The 25,363-nt window shown below is 39.5% G+C and overlaps 1 protein-coding gene across 1 annotated transcript in view; it reads left to right on the forward strand.

The window, feature by feature from the left end:
• The window catches only part of LOC142651721 (cadherin-10-like), a 427,614-nt gene that overhangs the window by 143,039 nt on the left and 259,212 nt on the right, over positions 1 to 25,363 (forward strand). Inside the window, exon 2 of the mRNA XM_075826750.1 lies at positions 21,776 to 22,130. Within this exon, the coding sequence (XP_075682865.1) occupies positions 21,903 to 22,130 (228 nt within the window). The 5' untranslated portion in view covers positions 21,776 to 21,902. The remainder of the gene's footprint in view (positions 1 to 21,775; positions 22,131 to 25,363) is intronic.

Raw genomic sequence — 25,363 nt, forward strand, 5'->3', positions numbered from 1 at the left:
ATAAAAATAAATCAACATATAATATTGTCAAGCAAAAACTTGATTCACTGTGTGCTCAAAAATCATCCTGTTTATCGGAAACATTTTCACATACTAAAGATCATTTCCACCTAAACTAACCTTTACATATTAGTTTTTTAAACATTTAGTTTAGCTATTTCTCAGTTACATCTATTTTCCTATATATTTTTTTCTCAAAAAATGACTTTAAATAATGGCTACCATTACAGTTTTTCTTGACTTTTCAAGGGCAAATATGCCAAGGTATTTGACAATGAAGTTCAAGTATATGCCAATGTTTGTATGTAATGATGAGCTATAATGTGGTTTGATGTGCTATATAATTATATAATCTATATAAAACATTGAGCATGTTTTAAAGCTAAACACTAAACATAGAAAATACAGATAGAATAAAAAGAAATATTCAGCAATTCCTTTCTTAAACTTTTATTTTCCTTTGATCCTATTTTGTCTCATATTGCATTTAAAACTGAGAAAATAAATAAAGAAATATTCTCTATCTGTCCCAGGAGATCAGATATGTCCCCTCTCTTTCTCCTCTTCCTCTTCCTCACAATCCTCTGTCTAGCTGTAAGACAAGTAACGGCAACAGAAGCCTCACCCTTCTTCTGTCTGGAGTAGGAATAAGAGATAATTAAGCCCTTCCCCATTTACTAAGCCCTGCCCCTCAGTTGGTCCTCAGACTAAAATGAAATAGATCAGCATCATATTAACCCCTGTGTTCTCTGCAGGACTTCTACAAGACTTTTGTTTTAGGAACATGCAGAAAATCCTGCGGTCTAACACGCAGTGTGGCCAAATATATTTTCTGTTTACTTGTACCATTCATTTCTAGGTTCAGTGTTCTTTAAAAAAAATAAAAGTCACCTTGAAAATGGAGTACAATCTGTGTGAGTAGCAGGAGAAGCTGTGAAGATTAATGTATATTTTTGAGCAAAAGATTTAATATAGCCTGTAATTCATTAATTAATTCAATCCTCTGCTCATTTTGGGGCTTAGGAGTCAAGTGGGTGGTTCTACACAAAGATAGTAAATCACTAAGTAGGACCACCCACTGGTCTCCTAAGTCTGGAATGAGCAGAGGTTTGAATGAATTAATTACAAGTTATACTGAATCTTTTGTTATAAAAATACACATCAATCTGTTCAGCTCCCCGTGGTTTATAATAGGTTGGTCTGCATTTTCAACGTGAAAGGTTCCCTTTAAATACATTTCTTATTTATTTTGCACTGATATTGAATTACAGCCTGTATTATAGTCAATGGCTGATTTCAAAGGTTTGATGGATGTTTTTGGAAACAATGCTTTTAAACATGTGCATCAATGGCCTATTTCCTATAAACAGTGACACAGTTCGTTTCCCTGCATCATATGACAGTATATTATTTGATCTAAAGCTGACCTTTCCCAGAATTAAAATCATTACAGCAGGCTTTTTATATAGAAGGCAAGTAATGTTGAGAGATATCAGCTCTAAATTCTTCAGAATTGTGAGTGTAGCTCTGAACTATCGTATAGGTTGTATCTTAGGATCAGTACAAGGTAAGAAATGCAATACATTTGCATAGTTAGTAAACATTTTAGGAAGATAAAATCTATGGTTGAGATTTATTAAAACTGGCATTTCTTACTCCAGTCTTAATATAAAAATAGCTGGAGTAAGATGTGCCAATTTATTAAAAGGTGCACGGCCCTTATTAATAAGGCACGTTTTAGGTTGATTGTGCGCCTGATGGGAAATCTAGTTGGCGTAGATTTTCGCTACAATTTCTGGCATAAATTATAGTAAATTTGTTGGGTCCCAACAGGCCACCTTCCCTTTTGCTAAGCCCTGCGAATTTAAAAAAACTGTGATGTAGGTTGCGTAAATGCATCATAACTCTGATGCTTTTGTGATTTTTCTAGAAAACGAGTAAAAAAGTTAAGAAATTTCCCCCTATTTGACAAACTACACTGCAATTCCAAAAACTAAATATGCCCATACATATTAGACAAAACCCGGCCAACCCCACTAATTTTCTGCCAGCGATCTAATGTTCATTTGGGAGAGAAGGATCAGCCATGTTGGATTTAACTTTCTTCCCACAGAAGATAAGCTGCTGCCAGACACCACTGTTTCCTATTCCCCTGACCCCATTGATATAAACATGCCTGTCCAACATGCCTGTTTATGGGGGAGTCAGGAAAAATAATTGTAGGAAACAGCCTTTCGTCCAACAGTTACCTAATGTGTATGGTTACTTAAAGTGCTATGAGAGAGTACACTAGGGCGGATCAATACAAGCTATTGTGTTGCACACCTGGCAAAATGTGTCCGTTATCAAGGGTCTTTCTGCCTAATCTTTTACATTTGCAGTTATATATTTTTTTCTTTGCACTTATAATGCAGAAATCCTGTGATATCCATTTAATTCTACTTTTAAAAGCGAATGCATTGTCCCCATATGTGCACCATAAGTAAGGCTGCTCAATTTTATAAATGCAGTTGAAATAAAAGTATTAGCAGAGTAATAATTTACAACAGAAGTGCAAACACTAGTAACTGCTATATAGTAGTACACATACAATTGTTCTAACCACATACAATACTGTTAGTCATACATTATTGCCCATACAATAACTCCAGTCTCATATCAAAATGAATAGGGAATGGTCTGTCATGACACTACCCATAAAAAGAGCACATATGAGAATACCAGCCATATACAGTTAGGTAAAAAAAAACTCCTGGGTTGCTTTCGCAGTATGTTTTGGGTCATTGTCCATTTATAATGTGAAGCGACGTCCAATCAACATCGCTGAATTTGGTTGAATCTGAGCAGAAAGTATATCCCTGAACACTTCAGAATTCATCCAGCTGCTTCTGTCTTCAGTCACATCATCAATAAACACTAGTGACCCAGTGCCTTTGACAGCCATGCGTGCCCATGCCATCACAGTGCCTCCACCATGTTTTACAGAGGATGTGGTGTGCTTTGGATCATGAGCTGTTCCAAGCCTTCTCCATACTTTCTTCCTCTTATCATTCTGGTATAGGTTTATATTCGCTTCATCTGTCTAAAGAATGCTGTTCCAGAAATGGGCTGGCTTCTTTAGATGTTGTTTGACAAAGTCTAATCTGGCCTTTCTATTTTTGAGGCTGATTAATGTTTTGCACCTTGTGGTGAACCCTCTGTATTTGCTCTCATAAAGTCTTCTCTTTATGGTAGACTTAGATACTGATACACCTACATCCAGGAGAGTGTTCCTCACTTGGGTAGATGTTGTGAAGGTGTTTTTCTTCACCATGGAAAGGATTCTGTGATCAGCCACCACTGTTGTCTTCCGTGGACGTCCAGGCCTTTTGGAGTTCACGAGATCACCAGTGCGCTCTTTTTTTTTCAAGAATGTACCAAACTGTTGATTTGGTCACTCCTAACATTTGTGCTATCTCTCTGATGGATTTCTTCATTCTTTTAAGCCTAACGATGGTCTGTTTCACTTGCATTTAGAGCTCCTTTGACCTCATGTTGTGGGTTCACAGCAACAGCTTCCAAATGCAAATGCCACACCTGGAATCCGCTCCAGATCTTTTACCTGCTTAATTGATGATGGATTAACGGAATAGCCCATGCAGCCCATTAAAAAGCTTTTGAGATAATTGTCCAATTATGAAAAAACAAAAAATAGTATTCCCAGACTAAACCAGCACACTCTGAGAAAAACAAATGTTTTATAAATGTTTATTTACCAAAAGTTAAATATCAAAATATAGGATATAAATTTTATTTCTTAAAAAGGTGGTGTAGATACCTTTTCCTTAGTCAAATACTAATACCAATTAATCCAAACACATAAAAGTACAGATTAATTATAGTATAATATATTAGTTTAAAAACCGCCTAAGGTCAAATGACCAGGTGAAAAGACCGCAGTGAGAACGTAATATATCCAGGGCAACAAGGAATTACCTACATATAAATGCAAACCGGTATTTTTAAACTGAACACATGTTACGAAAAGGATAGTGTGTTATGCAGCGTTACTCAATAAATAAGTGTTAGGGTCAAATTAATCAGATTACACAAAATATATGTACATGGATCTAGAGGTACTCATCTATTTGTAGATACATTCAAGGGGCCTCATTGTTAAAAATGATCCCGAAAAATTCAGACCCGACCAATTCACCATCCTTAAGTAGTAATTCAAGCATGTAGATGATATACACTGCAGTATAAAGGCCAATAGATATTCGCTGAGCAGTTTCAATCAGGTCTTTCAAGACAGAAACGAAGGAGAGAGAAATCTTCACTCTCCAAGTTGGCAAACACGATCTAGTTCTGACCAATATGGCTAGTCTATGCTGAGCATATTCAGTCGCGTCTCTAAAGACGAGACCGAAAAGGAAATCGAGTCTTCACTCTCCAGGTAGGCAGGCCCGGTCTAGTTATGACCTGTGTGGCTAGTCTGTGTCAACCGGCATCTCGTAGTCTTGGACATAGTGCAAGTCCGAGAAGTAATCATGCATCATGAAGATTTGCTACAATTGGGTACACGGCGTGTGAAGTCCCTCACACACGTGTCAGTACAAAATGTATTGGCTAACGCATTTCATCCTGTCCGGGACTTCCTCAGAGCCAACATGGCCATCAAGGTATCCACACCCTATATAGTGTCCATTTTAAAGGCATAGTACTACTCCATATGTAGTTCTAATGTAATTAGAGATTATGCTCAAAAGAATAAAAAATGACCAACATAATATATATATATATATATATATATATATATATATATATATATATATATATATATATATATATATATACACACTACCGTTCAAAAGTTTCGGGTCACCCTGGCAATTTTGTGTTTTCCATGAAAACTCACACATATTTATCAAACGAGTTGCAAAATGACTAGAAAATATAGTCAAGACATTGACAAGGTTAGAAATAATGATTTTTATTTGAAATAATAAGTCAAAGAAGGCTCCATTTGCAGCATTGCAGACCTTTAGCATTCTAGCTGTTAATTTGCTGAGGTAATCGGGAGAAATTTCACCCCATGCTTACAGAAGCACCTCCCACAAGTTGGATTGGCTTGATGGGCACTTCTTGCGTACCATACGGTCAAGCTGCTCCCACAACAGCTCTATGGGGTTGAGATCTGGTGACTGCGCTGGCCACTCCATTAAAGATAGAATACCAGCTGCCTGCTTCTTCCCTTAATAGTTCTTGCATAATTTGGAGGTGTGCTTTGGGTCATTGTCCTGTTGTAGGATGAAATTGGCTCCAATCAAGCGCTGTCCACAGGGTATGGCATGGCGTTGCAAAATGGAGTGATAGCCTTCCTTATTCAAAATCCCTTTTACCTTGTACAAATCTCCCACTTTACCAGCACCAAAGCAACCCCAGACCATCACATTACCTCCACCATGCTTGACAGATGGTGTCAGGCACTCTTTCAGCATCTTTTCAGTGGTTCTGCGTCTCACAAATTTTCTTCTGTGTGATCCAAACACCTCAAACATCGATTCGTCTGTCCATAATACTTTTTTCCAATCTTCCTCTGTCCAATGTCTGTGTGCTTTTGCCCATATTAATCTTTTCCTTTTATTAGCCAGTCTCAGATATGGTTTTTCTTTGCCACTATGCCACTCTGCCCTGAAGGCCAGCATCCTGGAGTCGCCTCTTCACTGTAGACGTTGACACTGTCGTTTTGCGGGTACTATTTAATGAAGCTGCCAGTTGAGGACCTGTGAGGCGTCTATTTCTCAAACTAGGGACTCTAATGTACTTGTCTTGTTCCTCAGTTGTGCAGCGGGGCCTCCCACTTCTCTTTCTACTCTGGTTAGAGCCTGTGTGTGCTGTCCTCTGAAGATAGTAGTACACACCGTTGTAGGAAATCTTCAGTTTCTTGGCAATTTCTCGCATGGAATAGCCTTCATTTCTAAGAACAAGAATAGACTGTCGAGTTTCACATGAAAGCTCTCTTTTTCTAGCCATTTTGAGAGTTTAATCGAACCCACAAATGTAATGCTCCAGATTCTCAACTATCTCAAAGGAAGGTCAGTTTTATAGCTCCTCTAAACAGCAAAACTGTTTACAGCGGTGCTAACATAATTGCACAAGGGTTTTCAAGTGTTTTCTAATCATCCATTAGCCTTCTAACACAGTTAGCAAACACAATGTACCATTAGAACACTGGAGTGATGGTTGCTGAAAATGGGCCTCTATACACCATGTAGATATTGCATTAAAAAATCAGACCTTTGCAGCTATATATATATATATATATATATATATATATATATATACAGTATATATACCTAACATCTATGTTTCAACAATTAGGACTCACAATAAGAACAACAAGCCCCTGACATACAGAATATTTCAAAGTCAGGGATATAGTACAATTAAAAAATTAAAGAACTTATCCACAGGTAATGAACAACAGAGTCTTCTCATCACAAAGTCAATACAAAACAGTAGTGATTCATTACATTATAATTCACTTAAATCAAGGTAAAGACTGTGATAGTGCTGTGAATAGATGCTTCCAATTACCTTTGGTCCCTTGAAAAATAGGCAGCTACATATTAAAGAGCTGTAATTCCTAAACCCTTCCTCAAATTAGGATGTGAATACCTTCAAATTAAAGCTGAGAGTCTGCACTTTAGGCCCATATTAATTATCTAACTACATTCTTTATGTTTTGGTAAACAGCTAAAATGTCAAAACTTGTGTCACTGTCCAAATAATTCGGGAACTAACTGTAAGCGTCTATTTAATTATATCATTCATATTAAAGAGGCTCTGTCACCACTGTAATGACCGGGGGGTAGGGAAACGGACAAGTGAGCCCTAATCTACTCGCCACTCTGTCCCTGCCTACTTGCAACGACCCGCCCTAGGCGACGGGGTACAACTGGGCGGCGGTCCCTGCACTCAGTAAGTGCACGACAAACACGACAAACATACAAGGGAATACAAGCAAGGGAAAGGGGCAGTTGCCCACGGCAACACCGTGAGCAACCAGAGTGGTAAACGAGCCGAGTCAAGCCAGGAGTGTGCGAGGTACCAAACGAAGAGCAGAAGAGTAGTCAGTAAGCCAGGGTCTGTATGGAGCAGGAACAAAATAGAAGGAGCTGTAGCTGGGCCAGGAAACCACACGAAAAAGAATAACAAGCAAGGAGGAACAGGAAATGCAGGTATAAATAGACAGAGGGCGGGAGCTAGCTGAGTCTGGCCAGGCTGCGATAGGCTCTCCCACTCCTAAGCCTGCCAGCCTGAGTGGTGGAAGCTGGAGTCAGTCTCAGGGATGTAGATTCAGGTGCTGACTGATTAATTAAGGGAGTTAACCCCGAAGCTGTGCCTGGCAGATCCTTTACAGTACCCCCCCTTTTATGAGCGGCCACCGGACCCTTTCTAAGTGGACCTGGCTTACTGGGGAAACGCAGGTGGAACCTCCTGACCAATACCCCAGCGTGAACATCCCGGGCGCGTACCCAAGTCCTCTCCTCGGGCCCGTAACCTCTCCAATGGACCAGTTACTGGAGGGAGCCTTGGACCATCTTGCTGTCCACAATCCTGGCCACCTCGAATTCCACCCCCTCAGGGGTGAGGACGGGAACAGGAGGTCTCCTCGAGGGAGCCAAGGACGGGGAGCAGCGTTTAAGGAGGGAGGCATGAAACACGTCGTGTATACGAAAAGACGGGGGTAACTCCAGCCGGAAGGAGACAGGATTGAGGACCTCAATGACCTTATACGGCCCAATAAACCGGGGAGCAAACTTCTTGGACGGAACCTTGAGACGCAAGTTCCTAGACGACAACCACACCAGATCCCCGACCATAAACAGGGGGTTAGCAGAACGTTTTCTATCAGCCTGAGTTTTTTGTACACTCTGGGACGCCTCTAGGTTCTTCTGAACCTGGGCCCAGACTGTGCACAGTTCCCGATGAATGACCTCTACCTCGGGATTGTTGGAACTACCAGGTGAAACGGAGGAGAACCGTGGATTAAACCCAAAATTACAGAAAAAGGGAGAGACCCCTGACGAGTTACTGACCCGGTTATTAAGGGAAAATTCGGCGAGGGGAATGAATGAGACCCAATCATATTGACAGTCAGAGACAAAACACCTTAAGTATTGTTCTAGAGATTGATTAGTCCTCTCCGTTTGACCATTGGTTTCAGGATGGAAGGCAGAGGAGAAGGACAGATCAATCCCCAACTTCATACAGAAGGCTCTCCAAAACAATGAAACAAATTGTACCCCTCTGTCCGAAACAATATTGACAGGGACCCCATGGAGACGCAGGATGTGTTTGACAAACAAGGTAGCCAACTTCTTGGCGTTGGGTAGTTTCTTGAGGGGCACAAAGTGGCACATCTTACTGAAGCGGTCTACCACCACCCACACCACCGACTTGCCTTTGGATGGAGGCAAATCGGTGATAAAATCCATGGAGATATGTGTCCAAGGTCTCTGGGGAATGGGCAACGAACGCAGTAAGCCCGCTGGTCGGGACCTGGGAGTCTTGGACCTAGCACAAACCTCACAAGCGGCGACGTAGGCCTTAACGTCTTTAGGCAACCCAGGCCACCAATAATTTCTGGTAATGAGGTGTTTGGTACCCAGGATGCCTGGATGACCAGATAGTGCGGAGTCATGATTTTCCCTAAGTACCGTTAGCCGGAATTGCAGGGGAACAAACAGCTTGTTCTCAGGAAGGTTCCCGGGAGCTGAACCTTGAGCAGCAGCAATTTCAGAGACTAAATCAGAATCGATCGAGGAAATGATTATACCTGGAGGCAAAATACAAGCAGGATCTTCCTCCGAAGGAGGGCTGGCCATGAAGCTACGCGACAGTGCATCAGCCTTAATATTTTTAGACCCAGCCCTATAGGTAACCAAAAAATTGAATCTGGTAAAAAATAACGCCCATTGAGCTTGTCTCGGGTTTAGCCTCCGGGCAGATTCTAGGAAAACCAGATTCTTGTGGTCGGTAAGGACCGTTACCTGGTGTCTAGCCCCCTCCAGGAAGTGGCGCCACTCTTCAAATGCCCATTTAATGGCTAAGAGTTCGCGGTTGCCAATATCATAGTTACTCTCAGTTGGCGAAAACTTCCTGGAGAAGTAGGCACAGGGGCGGAGATGGGTGAGGGACCTGGTACCCTGGGACAAGACAGCCCCCACTCCCACCTCAGATGCGTCAACTTCCACGATAAATGGCTCCATTTGGTTGGGCTGAACCAGCACCGGGGCCGAGATAAAGCACTTCTTAAGGACCTCAAAAGCCTGGACAGCCTCAGGAGGCCAGTGGAGGAGATCAGCACCTTTGCGAGTGAGGTCCGTAAGAGGCTTAGCGATGACCGAGAAGTTAGCAATAAATCTCCTGTAATAATTAGCGAACCTCAAAAAACACTGTAACGCCTTCAGGGAGGCAGGTTGGACCCATTCCGCCACAGCCTGAACCTTGGCGGGGTCCATGCGGAATTCATGAGGAGTGAGGATTTGACCCAAAAATGGTATCTCCTGTACCCCAAACACACATTTTTCGGTTTTGGCAAACAGTTTGTCTTCCCGAAGGACCTGGAGCACCTTCCTGACATGCTCAATGTGGGAGGACCAGTCCTTGGAAAACACCAGTATGTCATCAAGGTACACTACAAGAAATATCCCCAGGTAATTTCTCAAAATCTCATTTATGAAATTCTGGAAGACCGCAGGGGCATTACACAACCCAAAGGGCATGACGAGGTATTCGAAATGGCCTTCGGGCGTGTTAAACGCAGTCTTCCACTCATCCCCCTCTTTGATGCGAATAAGGTTATACGCCCCCCGTAGATCCAATTTAGAGAACCATTGGGCCCCCTGAACCTGATTAAAGAGATCAGGAATCAAAGGAAGGGGATACTGGTTCCTTACCGTGACCTTATTCAGGCTACGGTAGTCAATGCATGGCCTAAGACCACCATCCTTCTTCCCCACGAAGAAGAAGCCAGCACCTACCGGAGAAGAAGAGGGACGAATGTAACCCTTGGCCAGGGATTCCTGGATATACTCTCTCATGGCTTCACGTTCGTGACAAGAAAGATTAAATATCCTACCCTTAGGAAGCTTAGCTCCTGGTACCAATTCGATAGCGCAATCGTATTCTCTATGAGGAGGTAACACTTCGGAGGCCTCCCTAGAGAAAACATCAGCGAAGTCCTGAACAAACTCGGGTAGCGTATTCGCCTCCTCAGGGGGAGAAATAGAATTAACAGAAAAACATGATGTACAACATTCATTACCCCATTAGGTTAGCTCCCCAGTATTCCAGTCAAACGTGGGATTATGCAACTGCAACCAGGGAAGGCCTAGAACCAAATCGTACGATAATCCCTGCATCAACAGTACAGAGCATTGCTCCAAATGCATGGAGCCAACAAGGAGTTCAAAAACAGGGGTATGCTGTGTAAAATAACCATTAGCAAGAGGAGTGGAGTCGATACCCACTACCGGGACAAGTTTAGGCAAATCAATCAGAGGCATAGCAAGAGACATAGCAAATTCCACAGACATAATATTAGTAGAGGACCCTGAATCCACGAAGGCACTGCCGGTAGCAGACCTACCACCAAAAGAGACCTGAAAGGGAAGCAAGATCGTAGTACGTTTCCTATTTACTGGAAATACCTGTGCGCCCAAGTGACCTCCCCGATGATCACTTAGGCGCGGAAGTTCTCTGGCTGCATTCTTACGCTTAGGACAGTTGTTCACTTGATGCTTGTCATCCCCACAGTAGAAGCAGAGACCATTCTTCCTGCGGAATTCTCTACGTTGTTGGGGGGACACGGAGGCCCCGAGTTGCATAGGTATCTCTGAGTCTTTCCTGGAGGAACGAAGCAACGGAACTTCGGGAGGCATCATGGGGGAGTCGGAGGAGAAAACACATAAACGTTGTCGTTCCCTGAGACGTCGGTCAAGTCGTACCGCTAAAGCCATAGCCTGGTCTAGGGAGTCAGAAGAGGGATAGCTAACTAGCAGGTCTTTCAGGTCATTCGACAGACCCAACCTAAACTGGCACCTTAAGGCAGGGTCATTCCACCGAGAAGCTACGCACTACTTCCTAAAGTCAGAGCAATACTCCTCAACAGGTCTCTTACCCTGACGTAAGGTCACCAGCTGACTCTCGGCAAAGGCAGTCCTGTCAGTCTCGTCATAAATAAGTCCGAGAGCAGAAAAGAAACAATCAACGGAGGAAAGTTCAGGGGCGTCAGGAGCCAAGGAGAAGGCCCACTCTTGGGGCCCTTCCTGGAGCCGGGACATAATTATACCCACCCGCTGGCTCTCAGAACCTGAGGAATGAGGCTTTAAACGAAAGTAAAGCATACAACTCTCCCGAAAGGAGAGAAAAGCCCTCCGGTCCCCTGAGAACCGGTCGGGCAACTTGAGGTGGGGTTCAAGAGGTGCGGTGAGGGGAACTACCAAGGTAGCATCAGGCAGGTTGACCCTCTGAGCCAGGGCCTGGACCTGTAGGGAGAGACCCTGCATTTGCTGAGCCAGGGTCTCACGGGGGTCCATAGTGGTGTCAGGGACCAGGGTAGACTAGGTATGGGCTTGTTATCAATGACCGGGGGGTAGGGAAACGGACAAGTGAGCCCTAATCTACTCGCCACTCTGTCCCTGCCTACTTGCAACGACCCGCCCTAGGCGACGGGGTACAACTGGGCGGCGGTCCCTGCACTCAGTAAGTGCACGACAAACACGACAAACATACAAGGGAATACAAGCAAGGGAAAGGGGCAGTTGCCCACGGCAACACCGTGAGCAACCAGAGTGGTGAACGAGCCGAGTCAAGCCAGGAGTGTGCGAGGTACCAAACGAAGAGCAGAAGAGTAGTCAGTAAGCCAGGGTCTGTATGGAGCAGGAACAAAATAGAAGGAGCTGTAGCTGGGCCAGGAAACCACACGAAAAAGAATAACAAGCAAGGAGGAACAGGAAATGCAGGTATAAATAGACAGAGGGCGGGAGCTAGCTGAGTCTGGCCAGGCTGCGATAGGCTCTCCCACTCCTAAGCCTGCCAGCCTGAGTGGTGGAAGCTGGAGTCAGTCTCAGGGATGTAGATTCAGGTGCTGACTGATTAATTAAGGGAGTTAACCCCGAAGCTGTGCCTGGCAGATCCTTTACAACCACATTATATGTGCCCAATCTTCTACATAATGTGATCGGCGCTGTAATATAGATAACAGCAATGTTTTTTATTTAGAAAAATGATCAATTTTGACAGGGTTATGACCAATTTTTGATTTATGCTAATGACTTTCTTAATAGATAACAGGGCGTGTTTTTACTTTTTGACCAAGTGGGCGTTGTAAAGAAGTGTATGACGCTGACCAATCAGCGTCATACACTTCTCTCCATTCATGTAATCAGCACATAGTGATCCTGCGTTGTTCACTATGTGCTGTCACATACTCACACATTAATGTTACTGAAGTGCCTTGACAGTGAACAGACATCACCTCCAGCCAGGACGCAATGTCTATTCACAATCCTGACACTTCGGTAACGTTTGTGTGGGACTTAATGACAGCAAGCGTGATCTCGCGAGATCACGCTGTAAATGACAGCTTACAGCGAGATCACGCTTGCTGCGCTGTAAATCCCGCACAAACGTTACCGAAGTGTCAGGATTGTGAATAGACATTGTGTCCTGGCTAGAAGCGACGTCTATTCACTGTCAAGACACTTCAGTAATGTTAATGTGTGAGTATGTGATAGCACATAGTGAACAATGCAGGCTCACTATGTGCTGATTACATGAATGGAGAGAAGTGTATGATGCTGATTGGTCAGCGTCATACACTACTTTACAACGCCCACTTAGTCAAAAAGTAAAAACACGCCCAGTTGTGTAATAAGAAAGTCATTAGCTTAAATCAAAAATAGGTCATAACTCTGTCAAGATTGATCATTGATCATAACTCTGTCAAAACACTGCTGTAATCTACATTATCACATTATGTAGAAGATAGGGCACTTATAATGTGGTGACAGAGCCTCTTTAATGTCTTCAATAATTTTAAGAAAAAATATTGTACACCAATGAAATTATTTTGTTACTTTGTGAAATACATGAATCATAATGCAAAGTTATTTATATTATAGAGGATTTTCGACGCTATCCATGAATAAAAATACATTTGGGTAGATTATCATATCTGCCCTTGGATAAAGGAAGTGAATTGAGTACGGGAATAAGAAACTGTGTATGCCATACTCCTCCTCTTTTTAATATTTGAGGATTGTAATAGCTATTAAAATAGAGGACTATGAGAAATTAAACTTAAACCCCTTGATTAGGAGAATAACGGATAAATCCAAAATCTGGAGTAAGTTGCCTATTCCTCCTGCCAATAGAGTTGTGTTAGTAAAAATAATTTGGTTCCGCAATTGCTATTTGTTTTGCAATATGCACTGACTTGGATATCTAACTCAATATTTAAGACCCTAGATTCTATAGTGAAATTATTTGTGTGGAGGGGTAAAACTGAAGGCAAATTTACAGTAACTAAAATTATGGGTGAATTAAGGCGACTTTTCACTACCTGATTTCAAGTTGGATTACTATGTGGTTCACATGAAGCAACAAGTTAATGATAAGGTAGATTCATTGACAGGGATATTAGAAAAAAAGAAACACACAGAGCGCTCGTCTAAGGTGATACCGTAGATTCAAAGTCAGATAGTACTGACACAGGTGTTTTTCTAAAAATACACTCACCTTCTGTGGTTGTGCTAGGAGGCCGGCACAACTCGATCATCTAGAGTGTGGAGCCATTAAGCGCCATACTTAGGCAGTCTGCTGGCCTTCAGAGTGGACACCGGTAAATGACTACTCAGCGGGATCCGATGTGGGAAAACGGTCCAAAAGAAACTGGAAAGATCACTCCTTGCTGAAGGCACTAGCGTTGGAAGTCGGCCTCGTCCCCAGTAATGGAAAGGCCTCTCAGTGGGTGAAATATAAAACAGCTTTATTGCTTAAAAAGACTTGTGTATTAAAAACAGCATTTGTCTCTTTATATGATTCTGGAAGCTACGCGTTTTGACCTAGTACTTAGGTCTCCATAAGGCTTAAAAAAAAACAACGAAGTGCATTATTTAAATGCTCACTCAACCGAGAACCACTTCTGGGTCAAAGGTACAGGTGATAGTTCATACTTGGAGTGGTTCGTTCCCGTTCCTCTGCAGGTACTTGATAAAAAATGTACAATAGTAATCTAAAGAATAAAATACAGTGCATGTACACTATAAAACAATGTTAAAATTATGTCAAAACTGTACAAAACCGATTAAATTACATTTTGACAATAAAACGTCCCATATCTGATTAAGAGTAATAGTATTCCTTCGTATATTCTAATATTGTGTGCTAACACTTTTACTGATATTTATCTGCATTTTTCACAAAAGGACAAAGGGAATTTGTGTTTCTCAGAAATAGACAATATAAGGCGGCAGAATATGTTATATGTTGTCTGTGACATGAACGTCTCTTTTGTCATAGAAATGACAACAGAGACCCTCATGCCACAGATAACATATAACATACTGTATTCTGCAGCCTTATATTGTATATTTCTGAGAAAAATAAACTCTTAATCAGTTATGGGACATTATATTGTTAAAATGTATTTTAATCAGTTTTGTACAGTTTTAAAATAATTTTAACATTGTTTAATAGTGTACATGCACTGTATTATATTCTTTAGATTACATTGTAAAACTTTTATCAAGTACCGGCAGAGGAACGGGAACGAACCACTCCCACTATGAACTATCACCTGTACCTTTGACCCAGAAGTGGTACTCGGTCGAGTGAACATTTAAATAATGCACTTAGTTGTTTTTTCATTAGCCTGATGAAGACCTAAGAACTAGGTCGAAACGTGTAGCTTCCAGAATCATGTACAGAGACATATGCTGTTTTTAATACACATGTCTTTTAAAGCAATAAAGCTGTTTTATATTTCTCCCACTGAGAGGCTTTTCTGTAACTGGGGACGTGGCCGACTTCCAACGCTAGTGCATGAGCACCTTCAGCAAGGTGTGATCCTTTTTCAAGTTTCTTTTGGAAGGTAGATTCATTGAAATTTTTGACATACACATCAAAAAATAATGTTTTTTATTACGATAGTTATAATATTTTTTTTATTCTTGAAGCAAATCCATTTACAAATGATTGCAACACAAATCTAATTACAAGGTTAATGTTACAAAAGATTTGGGTACATTTATGTAAGAACACTAGAGAATTAAAGATTTTGCTGGAAACATGCTGTTTTGTAAATTGCTCAACCTTTTCAGGCTGATAGATTTAAAAAGTGATATACAGGAGGATTCTCAAATAGATAAAAAAAAATATGCACGATTAGTGAGAAATTATTTGTTTATCATTGATCAAATCTTATATAATGACCTAAAAATTGTCGCTTGTCTGCGTTATATCCCCTCATGTAAACAGGTATCTGCCAGTCATAGCAAAAAATATAGGAGGAAATGAATAAAATGACAAGTGAATTCTCAAAAGAAGGAAAGGCAGGGGATCTTACAAGCAATCAAAATTACAAAAATCCATACGATTAGACTGGTTTAATCAAAATCCATTTTTTCCACAAACCGCAGCAAAACAGTGAGATTTTACCACACTTCCCGGAAGAAAAAAAAATGTTTTTTTGACCGTGATGCGAGAACCCAGCCATACTGTTACAAATAAATACATGTCTTTAAAATATTAATGACTTTATATATTCGATCAGTGCTTGTTTACAGAAATGTATCTGCACGTGTGAAAGGACCCTTAAACTTTCATTTCAAACACATTTCTTGCTTCTTTTTTTTTTATCTTACAAAGGCCATTTTACATTAAGATATCTATTTTATATTTAAATCATGCATTTATTACTTAAGTTGGTGATTTAATTAAGAAGAATCTGTATCAGCAGCAGCACATTACCACAATTGCAGTTTAATTGGATACTATGACGACTTCCCATTAAATCACTAACTTCCTATCAATGTATTAATTAGGAAATTATTTCACCCGGAGGTTCAACCAACAATGTCCTTTACATACAGATTACAGGGTTCAAAGTCAAAGGTGTAAGCACAGCAGATAATTATTATAAAATGTAATAAATTATGATACCGCTTCCAGTAATAGAATGCTTATACACATATTTAAATACAACAGGGAATGAGTGAGTATGTTTAAATGGATATTCCGGTTTCAGCAAATAGTTTACTCATTATACAGGGTGGGCCATTTATATGGATACACCTAAATAAAATGGGAATGGTTGGTGATATTAACTTCCTGTTTGTGGCACATTAGTATATGGGAGGGGGGAAACTTTTCAAGCTGGGTGTTGACCATGGTGGCCATTTTGAAGTCGGCCATTTTGTATCCAACTTTCGTTTCTTCAATGGGAAGAGGGTCATGTGACACATCAAACTTATCGAGAATTTCACAAGAAAAACAATGGTGTGCTTGGTTTTAACGTTACTTTATTCTTTCATGAGTTATTTACAAGTTCCTGACCACTTATAAAATGTGTTCAAAGTGCTGCCCATTGTGTTGGATTGTCAATGCAACCCTCTTCTCCCACTCTTCACACACTGATAGCAACACCGCAGAATGGGCAGCACTTTGAACACATTTTATAAGTGGTCAGAAACTTGTAAATAACTCATGAAAGAATAAAGTAACATTAAAACCAAGCACACCATTGTTTTTCTTGTGAAATTCTCGATAAGTTTGATGTGTCACATGACCCTCTTCCCATTGAAAAAACTAAAGTTGGATACAAAATGGCTGACTTCAAAATGGCCACCATGGTCAACACCCAGCTTGAAAAGTTTTCCCCCTCCCATATACTAATGTGCCACAAACAGGAAGTTAATATCACCAACCATTCCCATTTTATTTAGGTGTATCCATATAAATGGCCCACCCTGTATAATGAAAAGCTATAGGGCCTCATTTATGAAAACAAAAGTTTAGACAAGAATTTAAGGTGTTGATCTTGGCAACCAGTGAGATCACTTGTTTAATTTTAAACCTGCTCAGGAAAAATAAAAGAAGTGATCTAATTGGTTGCTATAGCCAACACCTCCAGTTTTTGTCTGTACTAAATTTCATTCATAAGGCCTATAACCTTTTCTAATATATCTTTTGTATAAATTTCTCACATTTTGAAATATCAAAATCTGTTCTGGTTATGGGATGAAGCTAAACAACTGGTAATGTCATTCACCAGCAGTTTTTCCATAGCTTCCTTCTGGAGCTGGGAGCCAGAAAAGGAGCTATAGGGGAATCGAAGAGACCAGGGGCATAAATGTAGTCTGTGCATCCTGTTCAGCTGCACATGGGCCCAGAGGGCGCTCACTTTGGCCACATTGGGCTTTAAAACAGGTATCCTGCTGCTTCCCCCCTCCTGCTGCTCATACTCTCCACATGTCTCATATAGAGTACACAGGCACTGTGTCATCTAAGTCTTTCAATTACAGAGCCTCTACAATTGTCTGAGCTGCTCTGTGATTGGCTGATAACTGAGGATGCAGTGTCTGTGTGTCTGAGCCACAGATGGATGAGCAAGAATATAGAGTATTGCAGCTGTTAGAGGGAGTACAGTCTTCACAGTTAGTTAATCCTTTAACTGCCCAAGACCACCAAGGATGTCATGTAACATAAACCCCTTCGCTACCCTAATTCACAAGGGATGTTAACTTTAATTGCTACAGGGACCATCAGTTGTCGGTGTGTGGCTCTGGAAGAGAGGTTCATTTTTATGCCTCCACCAATGAATTAATTTAGCCCCTGTGAAAAAAAACTGCCTAGTTATCAGACTTTACAGTGACTTTTATGATACAATTTTTTTTCAATACTTATGTTATGACATTAATGTCAAAAGTTTTGACGTTAATTTGTATATACAATATATTTTTGAACTTTCTCAAACCATACTTCAATCTGCTAATTGTCTCTCAAACTCATCTATACCAATGACATAACTTGTGGTTGGTCTCGAACATATGGTTTAGTTATATTCTTTATGTTGTGCTTAACATAACTTTAATCTCCACACACACATTAATATGCATTCCGGTCCCCCATCGCACTAATTCTGAAATTTTCATAGATTTTTATAGTGCTGTCGGTGGACCGAATGTCAAGTTGCACAGCCTTCTTTGATGACGATACGACTCTCGTCATGTGACCCACCCTGTTGTACTCCATGTACTCGCTGTACTACTGCTCCTGCTTGTACATGAAGGTGCCCGGTCACATGACAGATTCGTATCGTCATCAAAGAAGATTGTGCAACTATACCTCCGGTCCCCCAGTAGCGCTATGAAAATCTATGAAAATCTCAGAATCAACGGGGGACCGGAATGCATATTAGCGAGTGTACTAACATACTGCAGTGAGTACACTGCTAATAATTTTTAGTCCCCACATAACCCCGTTAAGGAAACCAATTCAATACAATATTACAAAATGGTAGCAAAACCCTTGACAGGCTGCAATACACATCACAAACACTAGGTGGCCACACATAGACACATACGTCATGGACATCTCGTGACAGAGTATCACAAAATCATGGCACCACCATCTCAGGATATGATGAGATATGAGGAAAGGTAAGGGAGAACAAATCTGTAGCTCCCTTTTATTTAGTCTTTCCACAATCTGTCCATATAATTGAATTGACCCCCTTTCCCATCTGTTTCTTTTGGTTACATTCTATTTTTGTTCTCTCGTCTCACGCTAACCTTTTTTCTTTTATGATATCATAGTCTTTCCAATGTTTGCAGTTCCTTGCTATCATACAGTATATCTAGCAAATCTTGTCATTTTGCTCTGTTGTAGTCTCCTCTTGTTTGCTTCTATTTGCTCTTCCACATTCTGTCAATGTTTTTTTGCACATTTTACTGACATTGTTCCTTTTTCACCCTGTTGTTAAAGAAGAGGATAGAGTATGGCTTATTATCTGCTCTATTATTAAGCACCACAGGACAAGCTGATAGCACTTTTACTAATGCATTTCAAAGTCCAAAGGCAAAAAATAAAGGGAAAAAAACTTTTTAGAACAGAGGGCCTTCTGTTGAGCTGTATGTTAGTTAACAACCACTTGAAAATTAATAAGGACAAATCATGATCACTGTATGACATCACATAATCAGTGTATATAAATGTGATAAATAGTCCATAAAATTTATTTTAGAATTTTAAATAACATTATATGTAAAGCTGAAATGAACAAAATTATCATATGTAAACATTTAAAGTATAAATAACAATTTTGTACTTTTCGGGTAGCTGTTAAAGGGGTTGTCTTACTATAACACAATAGTGAGAATATAAAGTGGTAAAGAGTAACTTTGCAAATAGTCTAAGGCTAGGTTCACATCCGCGTCAGGCTTCCGTTCACCGGTTCCGTTTAACCTTTCCATCGGAGGAATCAGTGAATGGAAAGCCAATAGTATAGTCGACTATGCTATTGTTCCCGCAAAACAAAATGTAAACCTTACAGAACAGAAACATACGGAAACCAATTGCAAAGAAAGCATTACCATTAAAATCAACGGTTCTGCAAACGGAAGCTATTGTTTCCGTTTGGTTTTTCGTTCATCGGTTCCTTGGACAGAAAGGTCGAACAAAACCAATAAAAGGAAGCCCGACACTAATGTAAACAGGCCCTTAGGTAGAACATATATAATTTTTTTGTTTACTGATCCTATGCAGACCTGTATGTATCAATGATAACAGACTAAAAACAAGCAAACACATTCTGTGTAGTCTGATGCTGGAGTCATACTTCCTTCTATCTGTCCATTAATTCATAATAACTTACATTTGATAAGTTAGCAAGAAGTAGGAAACAGATGATGGAAACATAGTCTGTTACCCTGAAAAAAAACATATAGGTCTGCATAGGTGCTGTAAACACCATATGATAAGAGATTTCAATAAAGACTAATTTTTTATTTTAGATGCATTGTTAAAATAATTTAAAAAATTTGATTATGAAGGTGGACTTTCCCTTTAAATTAAAGTGAACAGCTGACAGACATTAGGTTCCTCAGGTAAAAAACAACAATACTGTAATTCATACTGTCTTTGGTGAATAAACTGTTGCAAAACGTATTTATGGTAAGAGATTAATTGTTTTGCTCTGTTTGAAATGCCATTATTTACAAATTGGTTGCGATTTGACCGTCATAAAATGCATTGGGTTAAACAATGCACCTAGTTTGAGATTCACTTTTGTCTAATCCAAGTAAGAGGTAATAGATAAAATAATCAGCTATTGTATTCTACAAACTGGTGAATCTGTGAAATTATGAATCAGACAAATTGGTGATTAACAATTTGCTTACTTAGATTTTGTTATGGTCTTTATTCATAGCTTAAACATCCACATTTTTATTTTAGTGGTCCTTCAAAGCAATTTTGAGTTCAGAAACATTTCGATTTATTTTAAATTTTTTATGAAAAAAGATAAAAATTTATGTATTGTATAACTGTAAAACAACTACAACTGAGTTGTGATTTTATGTCCACATTTAGTAATCACAGTAAAATATTTAAATGTGTGATAGACAGATGGACTTGGGGATTGGGAGACAAATAGATGTAGCCAATGTTATTGTTCATTTAACATATTTCCCAATGTTCATTGAACTCATGCAGTTTGTCAATTGATGCATAAATGTGGTGCATACCAATGACACTCTCTAAAGGCCTTGTTTATTATTATTTGTTTGATTAACACTGATGAATATTCATTCTCATTAAAAGATCTAGTACTGGCTCAGGATGGTATGTGTGTATACAATTAGAAACACAATTCACCAGGAGGAATATCCCCAGGCTGCTAAAATGAATTGGTTATTTATGTGCAATTAATCAATATTTTACACATAAAATATAATGTTATATTAAATAACCTTTTATTTAAGTTTCAGGAAAAGTAAATATAATTTATTAACATGCATAAGTGTGTAACGATTTAAAAAAAAAAACAAACTACCGCAGCTCTTGTAGAATGTGTAAAATGTACGTGTCCATGACTTTCATTGTTACATGCTGTTCTGATTATGAAGTCACACATTTTTTCATTGTAAGGGTGCAGTCACACGCGGCAGAACTTGTTGCAGAAATTTTCTGCAACTAAAAATCAGTTCCAAGTTTCGGAACCTTTCGTTGTTTATAAGGGCACGAGGCCGGGGAGACACTGTCATCTCTGCTGTTTGCCATTGCAGTAAGACCCCTGGCAAAGATTTCTTTGTTTGCTGAGGAGATCCTATTGTTTTTGGAAAATGCCTCCACATCCGTAAAAAAGGTGGTGAGTGGAGCATTGAAAGGTTTGGGAAGTTCTCAGGACTGAGAATAAATTGGTCAATGTCCGTCTTGGACCCATAAGAAGATATGCTTGTTTTTCCCCAAACTAACATTTACATTCTACCCCCTATCGGTCACTTTAACTATCTGGAAATAAATGTGTCTAGTGATTCAAAGGAATATGAGTTCTTAAAATATATTAATTTGTTTATATAAAGAGATATTTCAATAATAGTATTTTCTGACTAACCTATGATTTCTTAAAACTGCAAAAATGAATTGTGAACATATTTGTAATTATTTTATAATGCTTACAGTATTACTGTTTCTAAAAAAGTGTATATCTCCTTTCTTTCAGATTTAAAAACATGGGGAACATAAAGATGAACTAATTTTTGCTGGAAAATGTAAATTAATAAGAAAAATAACTGAAATTTATAATACACTTTTTTTGTTTATTTAACATCTGTTGGGACACTGAAACTATGATACCTTGTCCGGTGTGGATGCTTTTGCTGTGGATTTCTAAACCAAATCCTTGTTGTACTGAACTCTATTTTAAAAGGACTATGGATGATGAACCTAAACAAATATTGCAACATTTCCCTGTGAATGATGGCAAACTACTGAATCGTCAGAAACGTGGATGGATGTGGAATCAATTCTTTTTGCTAGAAGAGTATACTGGATTGGATTACCAATATGTAGGCAAGGTCTGTATTGCTTAGTGTTTGTATTTAATTATATTGCTATTGTAATGTTTAGGTGTTTGGCAAGAAGCCATCTCAGAACTTTAGAATAACTTTCATGTGTTTTACAAATAGCATGGATTATGTTTTTCAAAACTAATGAGGATTACAGATGATAAAGACATGTCATCCACAGAAGATAAGGTTGATAAAAGTGTTGTTCATATGGAAGAATTCTTCTGTTACTGAAGCTCTTGTATATTATATTTGTTGTTGGTCATACTATATTATATTATTATTATACTCTATTATAATATAATAGTATAATAATATCTTTTGGCGTCACTGTAGAAAAGGCTTATAAGCGCTCCAATGAGCGCTCATTCTTTTTGCAGGAGTTTTTGCAGGAGTCTGTACTTAAAGGGAATGTGTTGCCAGAAAAACATGTTTTTTTTTTTAAAAATTAAACATTTAGTGTGTGGGTGATTAAACATGGTTCAATTTTTTTTTTTTTTTTTCACGAGTCAGGAAATAGTCAGGAAATATTATAAATTAATTCTAATTTATAATACTACCCATTTTTGGTCACTAGATGGAGCTAGTTCCCAAAATTGCAGCATTGCAACATTGGGTTAAAAGCCCTTGCTCTAGTGAGCTCTCAGCATCCCCCCCTCCTTTATCCTGGCTAGTGCCAGGATAAACGAGGGGCTTGAAAGGTTTAACCTCCTACACTGTGTGTCGCCATTTTTTGAGGTAACCCACAGTGTAGTAGGTTTACATACAGTAGTAAACACACACAAACACTAACATACATTGAAATCTCTTACCTGCTCCTGCCGCCGCGGCTCCCTCCGGCCCGTCCGCTCCCTTTGCTGCCGCTGTTCCATGTGCACAAGTCCGGAAGCCGCGACCGGAAGTAGTAATATTACTGTCCGGCCGCGACTTCCGGTCCACAGGAAAATGGCGCCGGACGGCGCCAATTTCGAATAGGACTGTGTGGGAGCGGCGCATGCGCAGTTCCCACACAGACGCCGTACACGGCAGTCAATGGGACGGGAGCCGTTCGCAGTCCCTATGGGACTGTGGCTGCCGTACTCCATGTCTGTGTGTGTCGTTAATCGACACACACAGAAATGGAACAAAAAATGGCAGCCCCCATAGGGAAGAAAAAAGTGTAAAAATAAGAAACAGTAAAACACAAACACACAAATGAAAATAAACGTTTTTATTAAAGCACTAACATCTTTAACATATAAAAAAATTATTTGTGATGACACTGTTCCTTTAAAGAAGCCTGCTGAAAACACTAACCCCAGCTGTTTAACCCTGCGACTACGACGGTACATGACCGCGTCATGATTAGAGGGCATTCCTCTCTCTGGAAACCCAGTGATGCGATCGGAGACAAGGAGAACCCTCTGCAGTCAGTCAGCCCTGGGGACCTATTCATGCCCCAAAAATAAATTACATAAATTATATTATATATAATTTTCTTTGTATCCTCAAACTGCGCATAAAACCAGCCATGTCAATGAAAAAACAAAAAAGTTAATGCTGCTGAACGTCAGAGAGTCAGGAAATTAAAAAAGTAAGCAGGTCATTAAGGCCTATTCAAGCCTGGTCATTAAGGGGTTCAATTATTTGTTTTTAAAATGGTATGCTTAGGGCAATATTACTTATAGTGCTTTAGTGTATATATATCTTACAAAAAATGTTGGAACTGTTTATCAGAACGTATATATCACAGACTAAATAAAAAAAAATTCTCTAGTTGAAATTAAAAAACTTTCTTTATGATTAAGGTTTGCAGAAATGCACATGTATTGTATGGACTCTTCAGTTGCAGAAATTTCTGTAACAAATCTGGTACGTGATATTTCACCCTAAAGCTGAAGTTTTAATGACAACATTTAACCCCCCCCCCTTTGACTGATAATTTAACCAACAACATAATATATATTCTATCTTTCCCAACCTTAAATAATCTATATTTTTAAAATCACTGTCAGCAGGCAGCAGCACTGATCAATGCGGCTTGGTCTAGGTATCACTTTGTGGTCAGATCACATCAAGCAGAAATTATAGCTATAAAGATCATTCCAAATAGTAAGAAACTACTCACTATTAAAGCGGTTTTCCACGACCGGACAACTGATGACCTATCCTGTGGATAGGAGCAGCTGATTTTTGCGGAGTCTGTGTGTCAGACCCACACCGATCATATACTGCATCATATACAGCATATACTGCTGACCTATCCTGTGGATAGGTCATCAGTTGTCCAGTCATGGAAAACCCCTTTAAGTAACTTAAAACCTGCTTATGCGATTGAAATGTTTTTTTTATTTTAGCTGCCATTGCCACGGAAATGGCAATGAATTGATAACATTTTTGCTGTTCATTAATATTTTATGTATAATTAATATCTAATACTCAAATAAATATATACAGAGGGTGCATAAGTATGAATACAGCGGGAGATTTTTCAAACAGTCTAATTACAATTTTGTGAGGCTATTTTGAATGAAAAAAAAGGAGATGGCATTGTTAGAAAAATTACTTGGTCCGATAAGCCCAACTTCAAACTTTCAGGTGCTGTTAATAGGCACAACTATGTTTATTACTTAACAGAACCCACCCCCACCCCCTCTGCAACAATTGAAGAACAGTTGAATCAACTTGGGGTTACAATTTGGGTGGCCATTTCATGTAAAGGGGTAATTGGACGTATCATTTACAATGCAACTGTTACCTCAGACCCGTAACTTAACATGCTCCAAGAAAATGTAATACCACAATTGCAGTTGGCGCATGAAAATGAAGACTTCTATTTTCAGCAAGATGGAACCCATCCTCACTATGTTTTAGTGGTGCGTAATTTTCTTGCCAAAAAATAACCCAATAGGTGGATAGGTAGACGAGGCCCGGTTGAATGGCCACCACGATCACCAGCCTTTACCCCGATGGACTTTTTCTTTTGGGGAGTTATCAAAGAAAAGGTATATATATATATATATATATATATATATATATATATATACACACACTACCGTTCAAAAGTTTAGGGTCACTTACAAATGTCCTTATTTTTGAAAGAAAAGCACAGTTTTTTTCAATGAAGATAACATTAAATTAATCAGAAATACACTCTATACATTGTTAATGTGCTAAATGACTATTCTAGCTGCAAACATCTGGTTTTTAATGCAATATCTACATAGGTGTATAGAGGCCCATTTCCAGCAACCATCACTCCA

Source organism: Rhinoderma darwinii, chromosome 5 (assembly GCF_050947455.1).
Source record: "Rhinoderma darwinii isolate aRhiDar2 chromosome 5, aRhiDar2.hap1, whole genome shotgun sequence".
NCBI lineage: Eukaryota > Metazoa > Chordata > Amphibia > Anura > Rhinodermatidae > Rhinoderma > Rhinoderma darwinii.